Source organism: Grammomys surdaster, unplaced genomic scaffold, assembly GCF_004785775.1.
Source record: "Grammomys surdaster isolate TR1022 unplaced genomic scaffold, NIH_TR_1.0 241, whole genome shotgun sequence".
NCBI classification, from domain to species: Eukaryota; Metazoa; Chordata; class Mammalia; order Rodentia; family Muridae; genus Grammomys; species Grammomys surdaster.
In genome coordinates this window covers 3,985,001-4,007,070 of record NW_021604686.1, presented here as the reverse complement: position 1 = coordinate 4,007,070, position 22,070 = coordinate 3,985,001, and the positions used below count along the sequence as shown (strand labels likewise).

General features: G+C 43.7%; 1 protein-coding gene across 5 annotated transcripts in view; it reads right to left on the bottom strand.

Moving 5' to 3' along the window:
- Parp6 (poly(ADP-ribose) polymerase family member 6) overlaps positions 1-17,951 on the bottom strand; it is a 32,374-nt gene extending 14,423 nt beyond the window's left edge. For 3 of the 5 annotated variants that reach the window (XR_003712309.1, XR_003712310.1, XM_028774429.1), the window contains exons 1-14: positions 17,721-17,951; positions 13,822-14,016; positions 13,161-13,238; positions 12,393-12,487; positions 11,990-12,050; positions 11,674-11,764; positions 11,024-11,090; positions 7,632-7,781; positions 6,218-6,428; positions 5,463-5,516; positions 3,853-3,948; positions 3,270-3,362; positions 1,894-2,019; positions 227-292 (exon numbers count right to left, since the gene is read on the bottom strand). Coding sequence is in view for 1 of the 5 variants with exons in the window: in XM_028774429.1 (XP_028630262.1) it covers positions 227-292; positions 1,894-2,019; positions 3,270-3,362; positions 3,853-3,948; positions 5,463-5,516; positions 6,218-6,428; positions 7,632-7,781; positions 11,024-11,090; positions 11,674-11,764; positions 11,990-12,050; positions 12,393-12,487; positions 13,161-13,238; positions 13,822-13,824 (1,191 nt within the window). In the remaining 4 variants the exon portion in view is untranslated. Of the gene's footprint in view, positions 1-226; positions 293-1,893; positions 2,020-3,269; positions 3,363-3,852; positions 3,949-5,462; positions 5,517-5,955; positions 6,022-6,217; positions 6,429-7,631; positions 7,782-11,023; positions 11,091-11,673; positions 11,765-11,989; positions 12,051-12,392; positions 12,488-13,160; positions 13,239-13,821; positions 14,017-17,720 lie in introns of all 5 variants that reach the window. The other 2 variants (XR_003712307.1, XR_003712308.1) reach the window with 1 other exon arrangement.
- Positions 17,952-22,070: the final 4,119 nt, after the last annotated feature.

Below are 22,070 nucleotides of genomic sequence, written 5' to 3'. Positions count from 1 at the left end.
AAATATAAACAACTTGTGAAAGATCAGCAGCAGAGATAATGTTGAGGGAGACACTAGGAGCGAAGAGAATTGGGGTAAGAAAGCTAGCAAAACAAAGAACGGGAACTGGGAAGGTTACAGAGGGGACATAAACAACGTAAGGATCTGAGTGTCTTCTCTGCATCCTTAGCCTAGGCCCACGAACGACAAGCAGGAAAGGGCGTGGAGCAAAGAGAAGGCAAAATACCTGGGTCATCTCCCGGATGGACATCACACTGTCCAGAGCTTTCTGAAGCCGCTCATAGTTCTTCTTCTATTGATGGTCAATGAGAAGAGAAGAATCGGAAGAAGAAATACAAAGTGCCATGGAAATACGAATTAGAAAATTCTAGTTACATGCTAGTCCTTTTTTACCAGTTGTAATTAATTGGGTAAGTCATTGAACACATTTAAGTATTTCAAGCCCTGTTTGCAAACGACAAGAGGTGTTCTGCTCGTTTTTGTTTTTTTTTTTTTTTCATGTCAGGATTTTGGTGTTGCTAGGGACTGATCAGGCATGCTGATAAGTGCTCTACACTGAGTTATACCCCAGCATCTACTTGTAACTGTGGCCATCCTCAGAGATGTCTTCAGAATTAAATAAATGTATAAATCTAGTTATACTGTGCCCCATGTACTGACATGACAATGAGGCATTGTAATATATGGTGATGGTTAATTTTAGAAGTTATATTGAAAGCTGGTGATGCACACCTTTAATACACATGGGAAGAAGAGGCAGGCGGATCTCTGTGAGTTCGAGGCCAGCCTGGTCTACAAAGTGACTTCTAGGACAGCCAGGGCTACACAGAGAAACCTTGTCTTGGAAAAAAAAAAGTCAATGGGGTATCTACTTATTTGGTCAAACATGATTTCTGGGTTTGTTGTGGAGATGTTTTGGGGTTCTGATTAACAGCTGAGTAAGTATACTAGGCAAAGAAGATCATATTCCTTAATAAGGATCTCATCTAGTCAAAGACTCAAATGAAATAAAAAAAGCTAACCTTCCTCAACCCTGGCTCTTCAATAAAAGGGTATTCTCCTTACAGCTTTAAATCTGAATGAATTGTAAAATTGGCCCTGTGAGTCTTGAGCCTGTCCAGTTCTCAAGCCTCTGGACTGAAACCAGAACATCATTCAACATAGGCTCTCTGGAGCTTCCAGCTTGCTGAGTAGATATGGGGACTTCTTAGCCTCTCTAAGTAGACAGGATTATTCCACATAATAAACTTCCCCTCTATAATTCACATGTGTATGAATGGAATATATTTACAGTTATTCACAGGCTTTTAGCTGTCTTCTGGAGAACCCCATGGGGTATTTTATATACATTATCTCTCACTTTTATAACAATCCACAAAATAACTACTACACCCTTTTACAGGCAGGGCAGTTGAAAATGAGAAAGATCAAGTACCTTCCTAGCACTATTCTACTAGGAAGCCAAAGATCTTCTGATGGAATGGCTCCCAAAAAGCCTATCTCCTTCACTGTTGTTCTGCTGTACTTTCCTTCCAGTCATGATCTCAGAGTATAGCCTAAGTTAGTCTGAAGTTTACAATGTAATCTAGGCCGGCTTCAAACCATAAGCAATTCTCCTGCCTCAGTCCAAGTGCTGGGACCGCAGGTATGAACCACCACATCTAGTCCACACCTATGTCCAAACCATCATGATTACAACAGGTTCTATTTTTTTCCCCTTCTTTTGACAAGCCCAGCTTTTTTGTCAGACTAACCCTAGAGTTAAAGACTACCCAAGAACCAAGTGTTCCATTTTTCTGTCCTTTACTTAAACTGTATGTATTGAAATGACAATCCAACCACCCACCATTTACCATTTCTGTTCATTAGCTTTCTCTTCTCAAACAATCATACCTTAGGGTTAAAGGCCAGAGTCTTGGGATCAGTGGGGTCCACCACAGAGGGGTAAGGCTCGAAGATGATGCTTTTTCTAGGGGACTCCAAAGCTGCTCTACACATGGCCACCAGCAGATCTACCACCTTAGGAGAAAAGAAAGGGGAAACTAAATGACCGCCTAGCTCTGGGAGCCAAGAGGTCCCAGACTACAAATACTTTTTCATGCCTTTCTAATTATAAAAACACAAAATTATACAAAAACACTAGGGCTATAGAAATGACTCAATGAGTAGGAATACTTGACACACTTGCAGAAGACCAGGGTTCAGTTCCCAGCACCCACATACGACAGTCTGTAGCTCCAATTCTAAAGGGTCTGATACCTTCCTTCTGACATCTGTGGTCATCAGACACCCACAGAGTACACATACAAACATGCAGGAAAAACATTTATACCCATAAAATAAAAATAAATCTTTACCTGAAGTTCAAATACTAGCAAAATAATTAAAGAAAAGAAATATCATCTCTTAATTCCCCAAACAAATTCATTTGCTCCCAAGTAACTATAAAATTTGATGAGTAGCCTTCCAGATATTCTGATATACAAATACTTATTTGTTCTTTCCTTCTTGAGCAAAGAGGGCTGTAAATGAACAGAGGACCTCACCTCTGCTAAGTAAGCACTTGCAACTCTTTAACTGAAGAAACCCTCCTGCTTTGTCCCTCCAAGCAGCTAGGCAGCTAAAGGAACATATCACTACCCCAAGCCTGACTTGGTATTTGATTTCGGACATAACTGTGTATTACAACTTGATGTGTATAAATAACATCTGTTCAGTATTTTTTTTGTTGTTGTTAAAGATTTATTTATTTTATTTATGAGTACACTGTAGCTGTCTTCAGACACACCAGAAGAGGGCATCAAATCTCATTACAGATGGTTGTGAGCCACCATGTGGTTGCTGGGATTTGAACTCAGGACCTCTGGAAGAGCAGTCAGTGCTCTTAACCACTGAGCCATCTCTCCAGCCCCCCTGTTCAGTATTTTTAATGCAGGGATAGGCTATAATTTGAATGGACCTCCTACAGAGTCTATTATCCATTTTTGTCTTATTATAAGCTTTATATTGTAGTGAACATCATTAAACATAAAAGTATATTTGGAGGCTAAATTCCAAGGAATGAAATTGCTGGGTTCCTTTGCCTTTTTTGGCTTTGTTTTGAGACAGGGTCTTGCTATATAGTTCTGGTTGCACTGGAACTTACTATGGAGACCAGGCTGGCCCCAAATTCAGAGATCCCCCTGCCTCTTCCAAATCCTGAGATTAAAGGCATGTGCCACCATGCTTGGCCTCTTTTTGATCCCAATTCCCCAGTGTCTTTTTCCTACCTCTGCTCCTGTAGCCACTTCTTCTGCAGCTCCAGACATGACTCCCAGTGTGTAGAAGGAGAAGACACATAGCTCACGAGTACAGACAGCTGGCTAAAGGGACACATAAACAGACAGTGGAGCTTTGCCTTGTGTATTGAGAAAATGTAGGGAGAGATAGAACTGACTTTATGCAATTCTAGAGTAAGGCAAGAATCTGGGGAGGGCAGGGTATGGTGAAGGGGACTATCAATCGAAATTTAAATGCCTTACTAGTAAGTCTGAGTGATTTTTGTCTACCTATAAAATTTTCTCTGGTCTTGAAGGTAGTTAGAGGTTCTCTCTTCTGAGTTTCCAGAGCATTGCTCCTTACTCTTACATACAGACACAGACTATAACTTACAGCTAAGTGTTCTGCTTACCCACTGAGATTTGGGAATAGCCAAGTACACCCTGGTCAATACCAGATCCCTGGTTATAATCCAGAGAAAACTAGGTTTTCTAAGAAAACACTCATTTCTAGAGTTCCCAGGATCGAGGACAGAACTTATCCTTTAATACAGGCCTAGGAAGAAGGGAGAGAGGGTCAGAGCAGGGCCTGTACCTTGAGCATGGACCCATTCTGGAAGACATGCTGCTCATCACACACCACACAGTACTCATTCAACGTTGGGATCCTCTGCTCTGCATACTTCATAATCTGGAGAGACAACAGAGGCCACATCTTTTGAAGTTATAGATGTTTCTTGGGTTTTTTTGAGATGATGGAGATAATTTAAGCTTTTCTACCTTAGATCTCGACCTTAAACTGATGGCCTCACTACACTGGTAACTCTCCTTGTTACTGTACAGGTAAGAACAGTATGACTTTGAGATAGAACTCTTGAGTTGACACCTAGAGCAGCTATTTACTATCGAGTATAACTAGGAGAGTCAGATAACAGCCTTCTTGTCTTCATTTATAAAGTGGTACATTATGCACCTCATTGGTATGTTGCAAGAAATGAGATTTATCCATGGGAGTATTCAAATTCTGGGAGAAGGCGTCAAGCCTGTGAACCTGAGTTACTGGGACCAACTCCCAACAGTGTCTTCTGCCCTTCACATAAGTGTTATGGTACACAAGTGTGTGCATGCATGCACACATACACACTCTCCCCCTCTAATTAATTAAACTTAAAAAGTACAATTCTAAACCAGGTACTGGTGGTGCATGCTTTTGATCCTAGCACTCGGAGAGCAAGGGCAGGTGGTTCACTGAGAGTTCTAGGTCAGCCTGGTCTACAGAGTGAGTTCCAAGACAGCCAGGGCCGTTACACAGAGAGACTGCCCTTGCACCTTAGCGTGCATTCTGAGGCTTGCAAATAAGTGAATTTACCAGCTAAGCCATTTCACAGGATCCCATGAAAGTATTTTATTAACAGGTACTGATTAATCAGTTGAAGTGGTTATAGTCATTATAGACTTTTTATTCGTGGAATGTAAGTATTCAATCCCAGATTAGATGCTGGAGGGCAGAGCCTAAGTCATTTCCACCACCTGAGGCAATCAGTCCATCAACACACACACGTGCGCGCACACACACACACACACACACACACACACACACACGTGCACACACACACCACAAAAGATGGCACAAATCCAGAGCTCTTACAGAAATATCTTAAACTACTTGGTTTTATTTTATTTTTTTTAATTTACTTAACACCTTCTTAACTTGTTCTTGTGTATAAATCAGGCTGTCCCCATGTACATGTTTATGGGCTAGTTATTTAGCCTATAAGTGAGTGGTTTTAAGCTTGAGGGTTGAGACTCCTTTGGGAGTATAACAAACCTTTCACAAGGGTCACCTAAAATCAATGGAAAACACAGATATTTACATTACGATTCATAATAGTAGCAAAACTACAGCTATGAAGTAGAACAAAAATAATTTTATGGTTGGAGGTCACCACAACGTAAGGGCCAGTACTAAAGAGTCTCAGCACTAGGAAGGTTAAGAATCACGGCTGTAAATGCTCTCAGTAATGCTGTGCCCCTCTGAAGGATGGAATACAAGCTCGCTTTTCTCTTATTTACTCCGTCAATACCCAATATAGTTCTGGGAACAAATCAACTCAGGAAATAAGTAATTCAAGAGCTAGGAAATTTAGGCAGCTAGATGGGTGAGCAACAGGGAAGAACCCTGGAAAAAGATCTGGACTTGTTTACCTGGACAAGGAATCCATATTCCAGAGTGGGGATGTTCTTGCAGTGACCACTGACCTAGGAAGAGCACAAGAGAGAGAGAGTCCATTAGTCTCCAATTAAGTGAGACTTAAACACACCTCATTCATACCCACAACCCAGGATTCTCCTACAATTGCTAAGCCTTAGCTCAGATCAGCCTAAGTAATTACAAGGCGGGAAAAATCTTTAGAAGGTTTTATTAAAGTTTCTGAAAAAGTTCACCTGTCTTTTTTTTTTTTTTTTTTTTTTTGGTTTTTTTGAGACAGGGTTTCTCTGTATAGCCCTGGCTGTCCTGGAACTCACTCTGTAGACCAGGCTGGCCTCGAACTCAGAAATCTGCCTGCCTCTGCCTTCCAAGTGCTGGGATTAAAGGCGTGTGCCACCACCGCCCGGCAAGTTCACCTGTCTTTAACCATCTTCAAAGCTAAAATAGGCTCACACGGCAACTTACTACCAAGTAGTAACCATGACCTACATTATATATGAATTCTCCTTGGCACGTCAATCTCCAGACTGTCTTATAAACCACTATCAGACAAACCTATCAGATATGACAGTTTAGATGCAAGTATTTAGTAGTTAAAAACTATACCATTCTATGCATTCAGGATGTATGTCTGGGCTTTACTGGAGAGCTCTACCCCACTCCACCCCTTAGAACCCTTTGAAAAGTTACCCCCTTCATTCCCACCCCCACCCTTCTGATGCCCACATCAATCCATCCCCAGCCCATGTACCAAAGGAGAAGTCCGTGCTGGGGGAGGGAGGCCCACGTGCTGGGGGCACAGGAGACCTGCCTGGGGGCTGGGGGGATAGCCAAACACCTCTACTTTGGGGTTCTTCATAGTGCAAGAAATGGAGCGATTCATAAGGCGTCCAACTCGAAGCTCTGGTACACCCAGTTTGCCTTTCAGCATGGAGTCCTGTATGATAGGAAAACTGGGAGACCTTCCGGGAAAGAGCAAAGAAAGAGTAATCAAGGCTGAGCAGTGGAGACAAATGCAGGAAGATCTCTGTAAGTTCGAGGCCAGCCTGGTCTACAGAGTGAGTTCCATGCCAGCCAGGATACACAGAGAAACCCTGTCTTGACACAGAGACACAGAGACATACAGACACACACACAGAGAGACACACACACACACACACACACACACACACAAACTTGGAATTCACTATGAACTCTAGAAGAGTAGAGAAAAGAACATCATAGGCCACAAATGATCACAAATCCAAGAGACAGTCTACTGTTATCCTAAAGTGTCAAACAGAGTAACAATTGCATATCATTATTTTTATGTTCTTAGGTTGTGGCACAGAAGAAAGCTAGAGGCAGAGCCTAAGCAACCATGTCATTAAGGCTAAGAATGGTAAGTATATTCTCTGAAGATGATATGATCATCTTTTGTTGTGTGAGAGGAGGACTAAGCATTCAATACTATGCTAGGCAAGTAGTTGCATCCTAAACCTCACCTAATGTCAACTGTCTAACCATCCATAGTGATCCCTGGGACACTACAAATGTAGCTTTGAGTTTACCTTTGGAGATCACAAGATACTAAAGTGTAGAACTATAGAATCAGGGTCAAAGAATGGAGCAATGTTTATTTCCAGAGCCTAGAAATCAGTACACTCTACATATAAGCAAGAAGTTACTATCTATTACTGTCTTTATGACAAGAAATAAGGAAGAGAGCTGAAGATAAGATGGAAAGATGAAGGGCTAGGAAGATGGCTCAGCTCTTGCAAAGGACCCAGGTTTGATTCCAAGCACCCACATGGCAGCTTACAGCCATCAGTAACTCTAATTCCAGGGGAGTCAACACCTTCTTCTGGTTTCAGAGGGTACCACACACACACATAGAACAAGCAAAACACCCATTAAACAAACAAACAAAAACTTTAAAAAAAAATAGGGAAAACAAATACACATGCCTCCAAAAGCTAGATATTGTGCTTTACACAAGGGATGAGTTACAAATATTGAATCAAAGCAGAAGGGTAAGGATATAAAGACCAGGACCATGTGTTATTATTAGTAGCTTCAGGTACAGAATTTAGTGGACTCAGAGAAAACACAGAAGAAATTAATCTAGGCATTCAAGAAGGAAACGACAGATATTTGGAAATGATCAACTCTAGGGAAATACTTACTTGGGAATGGGTGAGAAGATGCTGAGGCCAGCTCGGAACTTCTTGATGGTACCACTTGCCTTGAACCAACTGTGCCTCTTCTCCTGCTGGGTCTTCAAGAAATCATTGCTCAGATGCTTCCATTGTTGGGATGTAAACATACACAGGATTCTGGGAGATCAAGGAAATTAAGCAAGATCAGGCAGAAGAATAACGTGCGACTAAAGCCTCCTTGATATAACACTGGAACATGGAAACACTGCCCTCAAGCACCTCCATCATCCTACGAACAATCACTCCCATTACCTAACCCAATGGGCCAGAGCATTTCTGGAGTAACTATAAAAGTAAACCTTTAGTCTGGAAAGGTTGAATGCCACAGATAACTACATTGAGAACACAACAGAGGAGTTAGGATAGAAGAGAATATAACCTTCTGTCCTCTAAATAGTGCAGTAACTATGGCCATGAGGTACCATGAGTGTTAGGTTAATCCCTGGATTTATGGTCTTTACCTTACAACCCAACTTGAAAATCATTTGTCCTTGACAAGTTCTTTGTAGGATATTGAGATAAAACCTCAACAGCTTCTTCAAACTCAACCAATCATCTCTTTACTATAACCAATCATCTCTTTTACTTCTCATTAGAGAAAATCATGAGGTGTCTGTTTCCCTAATTTTTGAATCCAAATACAAAATCTATTTTTACTTCAGCTCTTTATCTCCAGCCCTTCGTTCTCTGGAGACAAGGTGATCCATCCTCCTGGATAAGACTGACTTCTCTCCTTGGGATCTAGCTCCGCCTCTTCTTGACTTTAGGGACCATGATCACACCTCTTTTCCTAAACTCAATAAAATACTTCATTTCCCTACATTTCAGCTAGGTAAATGCTCTGCCTCTGAGCTGTACTTTGAGAGGGTCCAGAATCCTCTGACCTCATTTTTGTGTTTCTTCTTCCCTGTCTACCCTCTTGAAGGCTTCTTGGATACTTCAGGTGTTGAGACATCGTCTGCCCTTGATTCTATTTTTTTTTAATATTTATTTATTTTTATGTATGTGCATACGCTGTCCTGTCATCAGACACACCAGAAGAGGGCAATGGATCCCATTACAGATGGTTGTGAGCCACCATGTGGTTGCTGGGAATTGAACTCAGGACCTCAGTCAGTGCTCTTAACCACTGAGCCATCTCTCCAGCTCCGGATTCTATTTTCTTTTCACCCTTCCATTCTCCTTTAACAGTCACACGTCTACGGTTAGTAAGTCCCTCCCATTCTGATGCTTGTCTCCAACCCTAACTGCTGCTGTAACTTATCAAGTTGATACATTGCAAACTGAATACTTCCTATATTCCAAAGATGCCCTTTAACAGCATGTTTAAAATTCTTATCCTACAAACATTTTTGTCTTCTTATGTCCTTATTAGTAGTATAAGGCTACCCAGATATGTGGGCTAGAAACCAGGAGTAGTTTTCCAGTATTTCTGGATTCTTAGAACATTCAATGTATCTAAATCAGCCTAAGCATTACTAAGTTTATATCCTGTAAATCTTCTGTCTACCTATATGTAGGAAAAACATTCACATGTAAAATAAAATGAATAACTCTAGTTTTGTTGGTGTTCGTTTCTTTAGAGACATGGTTTCTCTGTGTAGCCCTGGCTGTCCTGGAACTCAATCTATAGAGACCAGGCTGGCCTTAACTCTGAGATCCACCTGCCTCTACTTCTGGGATAAAAGGCATGAACCACCACCAGCCAACAATAAAAAAAACTTTTTAAACAAAGGAAAATTACTGTAGTATTTTGCATGCTGCAAGAGTGGTTTTTGAAAACTAAACCAGACCATGTCCTTTCTTTGCTAAAAGCCTTTCAATGGAGGCTGGAGATGGCTCTGTGGTTTAGAGTGCTGGCTTGTCGTCTAGAGGAGCAGGGTTCAGTTGCCAGAACCCATATGGGCTCTGACAACCGCTCTTTAACTCCAGGTCCAGGTGATCCAGCAACCTCTTCTGGCTTCCACAGGCATTACCACACTTAAACACATGTAAGGAAAATAATGATACACATAGAATAATAATAAATAAATCTTAAACACAACAATAACAACTAAAAGCAAAAACTCAGCAACCAACATTTCAACAGAGGTCGATAAGATGGCTCAATAAATAAAACTTGAGTGAATTTGATTCCAGGGACCCACATGGTAGAAAGAGACAATCAACTCCCACAAGTTCTATTCTGATCTACATACACACACTGTGACACTTGTTTTATGACACAAACATGCCCACATAATACATATATAATTAAACAAACAAACCAACCATATTTCAGTGTCCCCAAGCCAAAAGCTCAGTATCTTCCTGGATTAGAAGCTTTCATTTCTTGCACTTTATCATCTACGACTCCCTACACACAAGCTGCTTTCTGAGACTGTGTTCTTGAGAGTGTCAGCCACTCAGTCTGTCTATATGAATAATTCTTAGCCATATTTAAAACCCATTAATCTTCTTCCTTTCATTCTTTCACACATATCCCTTCCCTCCCTATCCACTACATCTTCCTCTGTGTCCTTCTAAACTGTTAAATCTGTGTTGACCTCCAGAGGTAGGGAAGAGAAGGTAGGACATGTGCTCCAGTTCCTTTTGTGTGCCAAACACTTGAATATCAGACCTTCAGCATGAAAGTCTTACTACATTCAGGATTTTACACGTGTCTAAGCCCCTGGAGCCTTTCTAAGAAACAAGAGTGCGGCTGTTTCCAGGATTGTACTTTTTCTTAAGCATTAGGTAATGAAGAGCCTCTCCTTGAGTTTCCAGAAAGTGTCATGTTAGACACCCAAAAATCACAGGCTTTCCCTCCAAAATGGTAAGTCTGGCTTCCCAATTTTATTTTAACAATTTCTAGGAATATTTGAGAAGATTTTTTTAGAAGAAAACATGACATTCAAAGCTCTGACATATTTGTTGTTATAGTCTGGACTGTGACTGTCCCCTAAAGATTAACATGCTGAAGGCTTATCCCTGAGTTTGTGGCATTGTCAGGAAGTGGGGGAGTATTTGGGAGGTAGGAACTGGCAGAAGGAAGTTACGCTCTTGCAAGGCAGATTGGTCCCCTGACCCCTCATGTGTGTATGTGTCTGTCTGTCTGTCCATGTTTGTCAGCCACTGTCAGTTCAACAGATCCTTTCTACCACATGCTTCTGCAATGATACATCAGTGTGCTGTCAGAGATCTAACTAGATCAAGCACTGTAGGCTGACACCTTCAAATTGTGAACTAAAGTAAACGTTTCTTCCTTCTACGCTGAATAGTTCAGGTATTTTGTCACAGAAATGGAAAGCTGACTAACACACATATATCTTGGTCCTTCTCCCTCACACATCTTTGACCAAAAGAAAAACAGTTCTTACTTTTTCAACTGAAGACCTAACCCAAACCCTTCTTTATTCGACGGCTGGAAAACCTCAATTGATGGCTCTGCAAAGAGAAAAGAAAATTCCAGTATGTGCAATCTCTAATTTCTACAAAGTCCAAAGTCACAGTTCAGTAGGATAGCTTCCTCAGATTCTAGACATAGGAACTGTTAGATACGCTCAGACATTTTCAACTTCCAGCTAAGGATAGCTATAAATGTGGTAGCTAAACACAGAATTGTAATTGACTTAAAATATGATGAGAATTTTGTAATGGGGGAGGTAATTGAATTGCTCAGTTTTTGGGTGTGGATTTTGGAGAAGACAATGTGTTGAAGTGTCAACAAGCTGGGCATGCCTACATGGTGGATAAAAACAATCTGAGACAGCAGTAGACTCTAGAAGCCATTTAATAAATGTCAGATATCTTCATTAGAAAGATGAGAGGTTTGTGCGAAGAATAAATATCTTCAAAGGAAACAGTTTCACAAATCAAGAAGAACACGATCAGATGACTGGGGATGAAGACATATGAGAGAAAATGGAAACGGATGAGCACAAAAGTCTTATTTCTACTTCAGTTAACTTAGGACTTTGGCTCAGAGCACACTCAGGTTACCCACTTGCCCAAAGTCACTGCCCTTTACCTGGTCCATCAAGGTACTGAGAGAGAGAAAACCGTAGCCTCAACACAATAGGTTCTGTTCGAAGAACCTTCCAAGCTGTAGATACTTCCTCCTAAAGGAACAAGAGGAATCACTTCTGGTTTACAACGGAGAGAAATGGACTAGAAGTCTCCTCTATCTGACACACACATGCACATAATAGTAGACACCACTGTTTGTTGACAGTCTAGGAAAGACAGAGATGAATATATGTTCCAAATACAGCACTCAAGAACAAGACACAAAGTCTACATGAAAAACTCCACGGCAAGCTGCACATGCTGTCGGCACTCCTTACATCGAGGAAGCTGATGTTGATGTGGAGGTCAATGTCCACGTCGTCGATAGTTCCATATTCTCTACAGAGACAGACAACCACGGGTGAGGCTCGCAAGAGAAAGAAAGCAACAGAGTCAACGTAAAGAACTGAACCTGGCTACAGGAGAAAGGGTGCAAGAGCTTAGCTGTATGTCAGGCCATGAGTATAGCGCTTCTTACCTCAAAGGTGAAACTAATGGCGTAGAAGCATTTAGGATGAAAGGGAATAACTAAGAAGTGGCTCTGACCCTAGACTCTCCCGTCAGCCATGTTTAAATACTGTGAACAACCTTTTATTACTAAACTCATAAGTTCATCAGCCCATCACGCCATCAGAAGGGAACTCTAGCCTTTTAAAGGTCCTTGTCACCATGGAGTCCCACCTGATGGACACGGAGTTCTCACTGTAGATCTCTTTCACTGCTTCAATGTCTGCATCAAGCTGTGGGTGTCTATACAGGTCAGCTGCACAGCTCCCCTGATAAAGCAGTAAAATTATTGATGGTGGCAGGGATAGACAGAGTTAGACAACGGAGAAGAAACAAACAAACAAGCACCTGAAGATACACCAGGAAGAGGAGACATAAAGTGCAGCACACACTTGGTTCTTGGTGGTAATCCTAGCACAGATCTCATGGAACAAGTCTCTCACCCCCACCCCCTACCCCCCAAGAACACTGCAGCAGAGCATCAGGCAGGTCTGCTTACAGAGTTTGCATACTTAAACCTCTAGTTTTTCCTCTCAAACTTTGTTTTCTATGTAAAGTCAGAAGAATTCTCTCTGAAGAACATTCCGAGAGTCTGAGCAGCTTTGCCCAAGACTGTGTTCTGGGTAACAATGAATACTCTCCAGGAGCCACCTAAGACTTGATCCTAAAGATGACATGACCCTCTCTGGCTAATGAGAGAAGAAAAGAATTATTTCTATCTAACGTATGGGTAGCTTTCCTGTCAGGGATGTCGTTTATTGTAGGATCATGACAAGTCCTAGGCATGCGTAAGGACAATGAATCAGTTCTGAAAGACGCATATCAGACCGCACCAGCATCACATCTCAGTTCCGTTCTGTTCAGCGGAACTTCTTTCTTTCTTGGTGTACCAGCAATGAAATGTAAACCATCAGACACTGAGTGTTGGGGATGCAGCCTCACCTGAACTCCATACAGAAACTCCTCTGATTCATTATCCCCTTCTGAGTCATCATCGTTCCAGAACTGGCCTTTGATGTCCTGGAGATACACAGAAACAGAGGTGCCATCCTTTGTTAGATCCTTGCTACTACATGAACCAGATAAAAGGATAAAAGGACAGGGAAACAGATCCTCGCATTCCTTGGGACAGGATGACTGGAGCCACAATCCTTTCACACTCTGCACTCCTCTCTCCCTGAGTCCAGTCTTATCTTCAGCCTAGCTCTGACTCTGGGTCAGAGGAGCGCATACCTAAGCCCCGCCCCATCACTCCCTCGGCTCCTGTTTCACGTGTTATCTCACTCTGTAGACCTGGCTGGCCTGGACCTTGCAGCGATTCATCTGCTGCAGCCTCCCAAGTGCTAGGATGACAGTCGCAAGCCACCACAGTCAACTCTCATCACTACTCTATCTCCGAGAGCATCTACTTCTCCTTCCTTTCAAGGAGAACCGTCCTACACACAACTCAAGTATCTATGTTTCCACACTCCTCCTCCCTTCAACTTCAGATAACTACTGTCAAAAGGGCCAGAGCAGGGAAATACCAGGAAGCGGTGGTCAGCTTTCTGTCTTATCTACCCCTTAGATGATCAGTTAGGAGAGATGAAAAGTCAGTCCTTACCATTGGGTCAGTGGGTTTCACACACTCTCTCAGGTCAGTGCTAAGCAGCACCCCTCCATACCACCAAATGAATCCAGGCCAACGATACGAGCATTTAGGAGACCACAGAATGAGATAAAGACGGGGATGATGTCATAAGTGCTAGCAATCTGTTGGAGATGGCAGGCTCTGCTGTAGTGGCAATAAGTCACTGTCCTGTGGAAAGCAGATAACAGTTGGGTTTACCACGTACTAGCTGGGTAGTATATACACACATATATTTTACCCATCTATAGACACATGTAAAGAGGTATAATGTATGCAAATATACATACACATGTACACATGTACAAAAGTGTACACACACACACACACACACACACACACACACACATTTTAGTAGTTCTTTAACCAAGTTGAAAGCACTCTACAAATAGAATATATATCTCTCTGTTCCACTCAAAGTTGCAAGCTGGGACTGGAGTATCTGCTCTAGTTTATAAGGTTACAGTAACCTTAAAACCAGAAGGAACAGTGGAAGGACCAGCTGCTGCTAACGCTTCTGTGTATAACGAGTTCATTTATGGACAGCTTTCACAATGAGTCCCCACCAGCCTTCAGAACCAGAACTAGATTCTTTTAGACTCTTTGCTCCTATCTTTCCATATTGGGCCATTACACTTTTTTTTTGGTTTTGTTTTGTTTTTTTGGTTTTTTTTTTTCGAGACAGGGTTTCTCTGTGTAGTCCTGGCTGTCCTGGGACTCACTCTGGCCTCGAACTCAGAAATCTGCCTGCCTCTACCTCCCAAGTGCTGGGATTAAAGGTGTGTGCCACCACCGCCCGGCCTTTTTTTTTCTTTACATATATATATATATCTGTGTGTGTGTGTGTACATAGGCCTCCAAGGCTGACTTCAATCCTTCTTAATCATTCTCTGCCTGAGACAAGGTTTCTCAGTTAAACCTGTATCTCATCAATACAAGCTAGTCTAGCTAGCCAGCTTGCTGAGATCCTAGCCCCACATTCCTAGAGCTGGAATCACACACAGCCACCACACCCGCCTGACCTTTATGTAGGTTCCAGGGACCCACACTCTAGTCCTCACACTTGCATGGCAGACATTTTAACCAACAAGTCATATCCCTAGTCCCTCATTACTGCTTTTAAAACTTCAGGTTTTTTTGAGCTCTGTGGTACACACCCATAGTCCCAGCAGTAAAAGGAGGGGAGGAGGGGACAGAAGATTACATGTTTGAGGTCAGCCTGGACTACTAAGAGGACTCTGTCTCAAAAATAAACTCAAGCCAGGCAGTGGTGGCGCATGCCTTTAATCCCAGCACTTGGGAGGCAGAGGCAGGCGGATTTCTGAGTTCTAGGCCAGCCTGGTCTACCGAGTGAGTTCTAGGACAGCCAGGGCTATACAGAGAAACCCTGCCTTGAAAAGACAAAAACAAACAAACAAACAAACAAACAAAAACAAAACCTCAAGATGGCTAGAGAGATGGCTTAGTGGTTAACACTGTTAACCGCTCTTATAGAGGACCTGAGTTGGGTTCCCAGTACACACGACTGGCAGCTCAGAACTGCTGTTAACTCCAGTGGACCCACCTACATACACATTTATAAAAATAAAAACAAATTTAAAAAAAAGCAACATTACTACAAGCCATTCTCTAACAACTAGCTAATTTAGAGTTCTCAATGACACTAAGGATACTCTGACAGACACTGTCTGAGTTGTCATGGCTAAAGCAATGCTCTGGGGTCATCTTGGAAGCTAACTTCCAGGTAGTTACAGCAGTGATCCAACAGACATTCCTTACCACTCCTAATCCTAGACCTCCTCCTATACCACTCACTCTATTCTTAACCTCACTGAAGCTTTCACTCCCATCAGGTCAGGAAAAACACTCAGCTACGAAACTATGAAGGCTTTAACTACGTATAATGTCAAAGCTACGGTCAGCAGGCTTTTAAAGCTTTCTGCAGTGTCTCTGAATCCTGTCACAAACATACCTATACATTGAGACTATCTGGGGAACTTTCAGCTAGCACACACCCATACCCCATAACCAATCAGTACATTTTAACAGGAATTACGCCTATATGCTAGATCAGTTAAAAGCTCTACTTATTAGGCCAAAGTTAGGAATCACTAGTCTAGCCTTTCCTGGCTCTACATACACCTCAACTTAACCCAACCCAAATTCAGGGGTGTTCTTGGTCCTTAATGTGATTCTACCAAGCCTTAGTTTTTTATGTCAGTGGTTCTAAGTGGAATGGTATGCCTACAGCATCAGTGTCACCTGGGAATTTGTTAAAATGCCAATTCTTAATCCTTAGTCCCTGAGATTTGGTGAAGTCAAAAACCAGGGCTGGAACTCAATGATATTCTAACAAGCCTTAAATTTGTTATGCTGCATGGTAAGACTTGAGAACTCTCTAAGTCATTACATCTTCCAAGGGTCTGAAGTCTGTTCTCCCACACCAAGGTACACCTAGGAACTGGTCCAGGATGGGGCTATAAAGCACACACCAAAGGAAACGCTGCATAGCAGTTCTTGAGCTGACAGTACTATCTGACTGACAAAAAAAAAAAAAAATGCAAAAGTCAATTACAACTGAAGCTCTTAGAGATGAGATAACCTCATATCTGATAATTGCTTTAAAATATTCCTGGGGGGGGGCTATGAGTAAGGTATGTGTGAAAAAAAACTCATTGTAGGTCAACCAGAATTTTAGTTTTCAACTTAAAAAATGAAGCATTATCCCAGTTCCAAATAAAATAAGTGGGAAAGGAGAAGAAATAAGTTTGGCAAAATGCTGATAACTATAAAACAAGCATGTTGGAACATGTCTTTAATCCCAGCACTGTGCAAGGTGATGGTGGCGCATGCCGTCTTTTGAATGTTTGTTTTTGTTTTGTTTTGTTTGAGCATGCCTTTAATTTCAGCACTTGGATCTCAGTGAATTCAAGGCAACACTGGGCCACAGAGTGAATTCCAGGACGGCTAGGGTTACAAAGAGAAATCCTGTCTCAAAAAATAAAAACAAAAATAAAACAAGACCCAGAATTTTTAAAGGCAGAGGCAAAAGGCTCTCTTTGAGTTCTCCACCAGTGTGGTCTACACAGCAAGTTTCAGGACAGCCAGGAGCTACCGCTCACAGAACAAACAACAGCAACACAAAACGGTACCTGATGAAGCTGAGGGACATGCACAAGAGGTTCCTATAATACTTTTGGGGATATAGTTGAAATTTTAAAATATAATATATATATAATATAATCTACAATTATAAAATCAAACGCTTTCTCTAGAAAGTCAACTCTAAAGGTTAACAGGAAGATTCCCTTCGTCTCTCTGCTGTTCTTCAAACACAGCAAGCATAGTCCCAATACACACCTTGTCTCTATTGTTCTCCCCTTTTAGGATGCCTTTTTAGATATCCACACTCCGGTCAAAGGTCACCTTGACTGCCCATATAAAATGCCCACACTAGCATTCCCCCCCACACACATTATTTTCTTCCCCACCCTCATCCCCTCACCAGATTGTAAGCTCTCTCTATACATGAGTACTTTGTCTTCAGACACACCAGACGGGGGAATCAGATCCCATTACAGAGGGTTGTGAGCCACCATGTGGTTGCTGGGAATTGAACTCAGGACCTCTGGCAGAGCAGTCAGTGCTCCTAACCGCTGAGCCATCTCTCCGGCCCAACTGTAACTCTATAAGCAAAGCTTTTACTGTTTTCTCCGTTCTCAGCCTCTATGACATATTCACTAAATTAGTGAATGATCCCTCTGCTAAATAGGAGAAGCCAAATAGGAGATAAATATAAGAACTTAAACGCTGCTACTAAACATTGACCAAAAAAATCACATAAAATGCTTTTTAAAAATCAAGACTTCATTCACCTTCAAGAGCAGCTGAGGCGCCAATTATGAAGTTGGGACTTGGGTTCTTTTAGATTGAAAACAGTCAAATGCTGCTCTGGGCGAAGAGGGAAGCACTTCAGTCCAGCCTGGGTTGTCTTGGGGTGAGCAGTAGAATGAGGGCAGCGTAGGCTAGAAGTGCCAACTTTTTCAAGGTCTTTCACTGCAGAAGTCAAGGGAAACTGAGCGTCTCTTCAGAGTTTGCCGCCTCGCTGCTGCCCCCACCCCGGGGGGGGGGGGAGAGTTTTTCTAAGGAAAAGACAGTTACGAAATGACCAGCTTTTCAAACCAGACTGTTTTAAGTAAGAAAGACTTGAATCGTCAACACTACTTGCCCTTCTCTTGAGGATGGAGAGAGTAGATTTAAAAGCTGGAGAGTGGGAAAAGGCAGATGGTGGATCATGGAATTCATAGACATAAAAAAAAAAAAGGAGGGGGCAGAAAGATGACCTAGTTCAAAGTTTTCATGTTACATATTTAATACTCCAACCTAGGGAGGTCACACAACTTGTGTAAATAACTTGAACATTTGATACGTCCAAATAATATTCCATGTAATAACTAAGGCAACAGTTCAGGGCGGGGGGGTGGGGGGAGATCTGGAACTTCTCAAGAGGAGCTAGATCAGAGACTATTAGTGTCCAGAGAAGTGTGCTGTTAAGCTCAATGTTTATTTTTGGGTGATGGCAGCTCGCGTTAACATGCTTGGTCTACTTCTATGAGATCATGCCAACGGTAAATAAGCCTGAGGACGATTCACAAAGGTCTTTTCTCTATGTCCACAGGCACTTTTCAGAGTGATCCTTTAATGTATACCTAGTCAAGAGACGCCGCTAATCTCAATGTCTACATTCTGGGCTCGACTTCCAGCTCAGCGTGCTAGGAGAGGAAAACTCCACTCCAACACAAGTGTCAGAAGGACTAGGCTACTAAACAAAGGGCGAAGTGGGGTGCGGAGGGGCGATACCCGCGGGCCAGCGCTAACCCAGGCAAGCGCGAAGGGAGAAGACGGAGATGCTCGCGAGGACCCCTGCGCATGCAGGGCAGGGCAGGGCAGGGCAGGGCAGGGCAGGGCAGGGCAGGGCCTGAAGCCTCTTCTCCAGGTGTCCCCCAAGGCCCTCAGCTCCGGCCTTCCCGGTTAAGAAGCTGTCTGCGGCTCGTCGCCGCCAGCCACCCAGCCGAGCGAAGCCTGTCAGCATCCCTTACTTGGTCCCTCAGGCAGGGCGGACCTTGCCAGCCGCCCGGCCGCCCCGCCCCATCCCCGCGCCAGCCTCCCCATATGCAAGCCTAGAGAGTACTCACGGCGACCCCGGGCCGCGCGCGGCCGCCGCGGAGGGGACGAGCGGCCCGGGACGCCCCGCGGGGGCGGAGCGGCAGACCAAGGGGCGGGGACCGCGGCGGGCGGGTGAGGTCGCGCACCACACACCTCAGCGCGCGGTCTTGGGCACGCTGGGTGACTCTGCGCATGCTCGGGCTAAGAGCCTGCGATCAGGTGTCCTCTACCGACCAACCGCGGTGCGAGCTGCCCCTGGGCGTGTCCCCGCCCCAGGCTGCAAGCCAGGGCGCGCGTGCGCGGTAAGCCACAGTCGAAGGCGTGAGGAAGCGACAGAGTGGCGCCTGCGCCGTGGGTCCCGGAGACGAAGCGTGACGAAGAGGTGCTCCGGGCTCGTCGAAATATAATGTTTTTCTTTGTCGCCTCGTGTGGTTAGGAGGATTGCAGAACGAAGGCAATCTAGATTGCCTATATAGAGATACTGAGGTGCCCCTTTGGGGCACTTTGAAGACAGACAAAAATAGGAATCAAAAGTTAAAATTCTGAAATCTGACTTGCTCCCATGCTCATTGGCTTCGGTGTACGGACCGCACCCTGGTTTTCCCATCAAACAACCTTAGGGGACTGGGGACAATAGCTCATTTGGAAGAGTGCTTGCCTAGCAAGCACAAAGCCTTGGTTTATGCACAGGTGTGTAAATCCTGTGTAGTGCCTGTAATCTGTATTCTGTAATCTCAGCATTCAGAAAGTCGAGGCACGAAAGTCAAGTTAGAAGTCTTCAGCTACATAGCCATTTCAAGGCCAGTCTGGAATATATGAAACCATCTCAGAAATTAACTAAATAAAATGTTTTAGTTGGGATGGAAGACATGGCTCAGCAGCTGAGAGCAGTGGCTGCACTTGCCAAAGGCCTGGGTTGGGTTCCCAGCACCTACAAGGCAGTTCACAACAGTTCCAGGAGATCTACTACCCTCTTCTGACCATCATGGCACTAGGATCCAATGCCGTGCACACACATGAATGCAGGAAAACATACGAGCGCGCACGTGCGTGCGTCTGTGTGTGTGCACGCGCGTGTGTTTGAGACGGGGTCTCTCACCAAAAGTGCTGCTAATAATTGGATAGTCTGGTTGGCCAGCAAGCCCCAGGGATTCTGTCTCTTGCTCTCAAGTGCTAGGGTTACAAATGGTACTACTGCACCCCACTTTTTTTATGAGTAGTGAGGATCTGAATTTGGGTCTTCAAGTTTTCTTGCAGATTTTTACTGACTGAGTCACCACCTCAGGACCTACATCAGTATAATCACAGTTGTGTTAGTACATGTTGTGTAACACTGTCCTCTGATCCTAACAGTCACTACCACCGTAAACTGAGAAGCAGTGGCTGCCCCAAGTGACCCTCACGAGACTGGCTCTGTTGTCCCCTCATAGAGGGGGGAGTGAGGAGGGCCATTGGACTCTGTCTTAGTCAGGGTTTCTATTCCTGCACAAACATCATGACCAAGAAGCAAGTTGGGGCGGAAAGGGTTTATTCAGCTTACACTTCCACATTGCTGTTCATCACCAAAGGAAGTCAGGACTGGAACTCAAGCAGGTCAGGAAGCAGGAGCTGATGCAGAGGCCATGGAGGGATGTTACTTACTGGCTTGCTTCCCCTGGCTTGCTCAGCTTGCTTTCTTATAGAACCCAGGACTACCAGCCCAGGGGTGGCACCACCCACAATGGGCCCTCCCCCCCTTGATCACTAATTGAGAAAATGCCTTAGAGCTGGATCTCATGGAAGCATTTTCTCAACTGAAGCTCCTTTCTGTGTGATAACTCCAGCCTGTGTCATGTTGACACAGAACCAGCCAGGACAGACGCTAATGTAAGATCCCAGCCACTCCCTTTTGTGGCTCCCTCCCAGCACATGCCTTCTCAGCCACAACGGACTTTAGGTTCTCTGAGATCATGAGGCAGACACACACCTTTTCTCCCGTAAGCTGTTTCTGTCAAGTGTTTCGTCACAGCTGCAAGAAGAGCGATTAATACGAAGTTGAAGGAAATCACACAGCTTTACAGACTTGAGTTTGTGGGCAGACATCCTTTTCAGCCCACGAGCTCGTCCTTTGCGAATTGTGTTTTCTATATCCATGCTCGAGACACATCGCCCTGGGTGTGTTTCCTGAGACTTCTGGTGCCTAAATTACAATTGACTGAGCTGTGGGGTGGATTCCTAATCCAAGCCGTGCTCCTAGATTGTTCTGTTTTGGGGTTGTGAGATTAGGCTGAGAGATTAAGAGTCTGAATGAACCTCATCCCATCTATTCTGAGGGATGAGGATGGAGAAAGGCAACCTGCAGTTGGGCAGTGATGGCACACACCTTTCATCCCAGCACTTGGGAGGCAGAGGCAGGCGGATTTCTGAGTTCGAGGCCAGCCTGGTCTACAGAGTGAGTTCGAGGACAGCCAGGGCTACACAGAGAAACCCTGTCTCGAAAAACAAAACAAAACAAAAAAAACCAAAACAAGACAAAAACAAACAAAAGACAAGCTGCCGATGAGAATAAAAGAAGAGAGGCAGAAAAATGGAGAGTCTATTCTAAACTTTCTGGCAGCTTCCCAGCCCTTTCTGAAGACCTCTGACCCCTGACCTCTGACCTGGAGGGGGTTGTCTATGACTCTCTCTAGACTAGTGCTTACCCCCAATACTCATTCTCTCCCAGTCTTTCTATTTGAAATGGGGCGAAGAGTTCCTTCCAACCCAAGGCTAGTCTCTCACTCTGTCCTGTATTTTACTGCATTTTGCCTTTTCAGCAACTTCGCTCCGTCCCTTACTCCTGCCCTTTATCTAGGTTCAGTTGCTCTCCTCTCCTAGTCTTTGATTTCAGCATTTAAATATGATAAACTAGCTCAGCCTTTAAAAAAAGTGTGTGTGTGTGTGTGTCTGTGTGTGTCTGTCTGTGTGTGTGTCTGTGTGTGTCTGTGTGTCTCTGTGTGTGTCTCTGTGTGTGTGTGTGTGTGTGTCTGTGTGTGTCTCTGTGTGTGTATGTGTCTGTGTGTATCTCTGTGTGTGTGTGT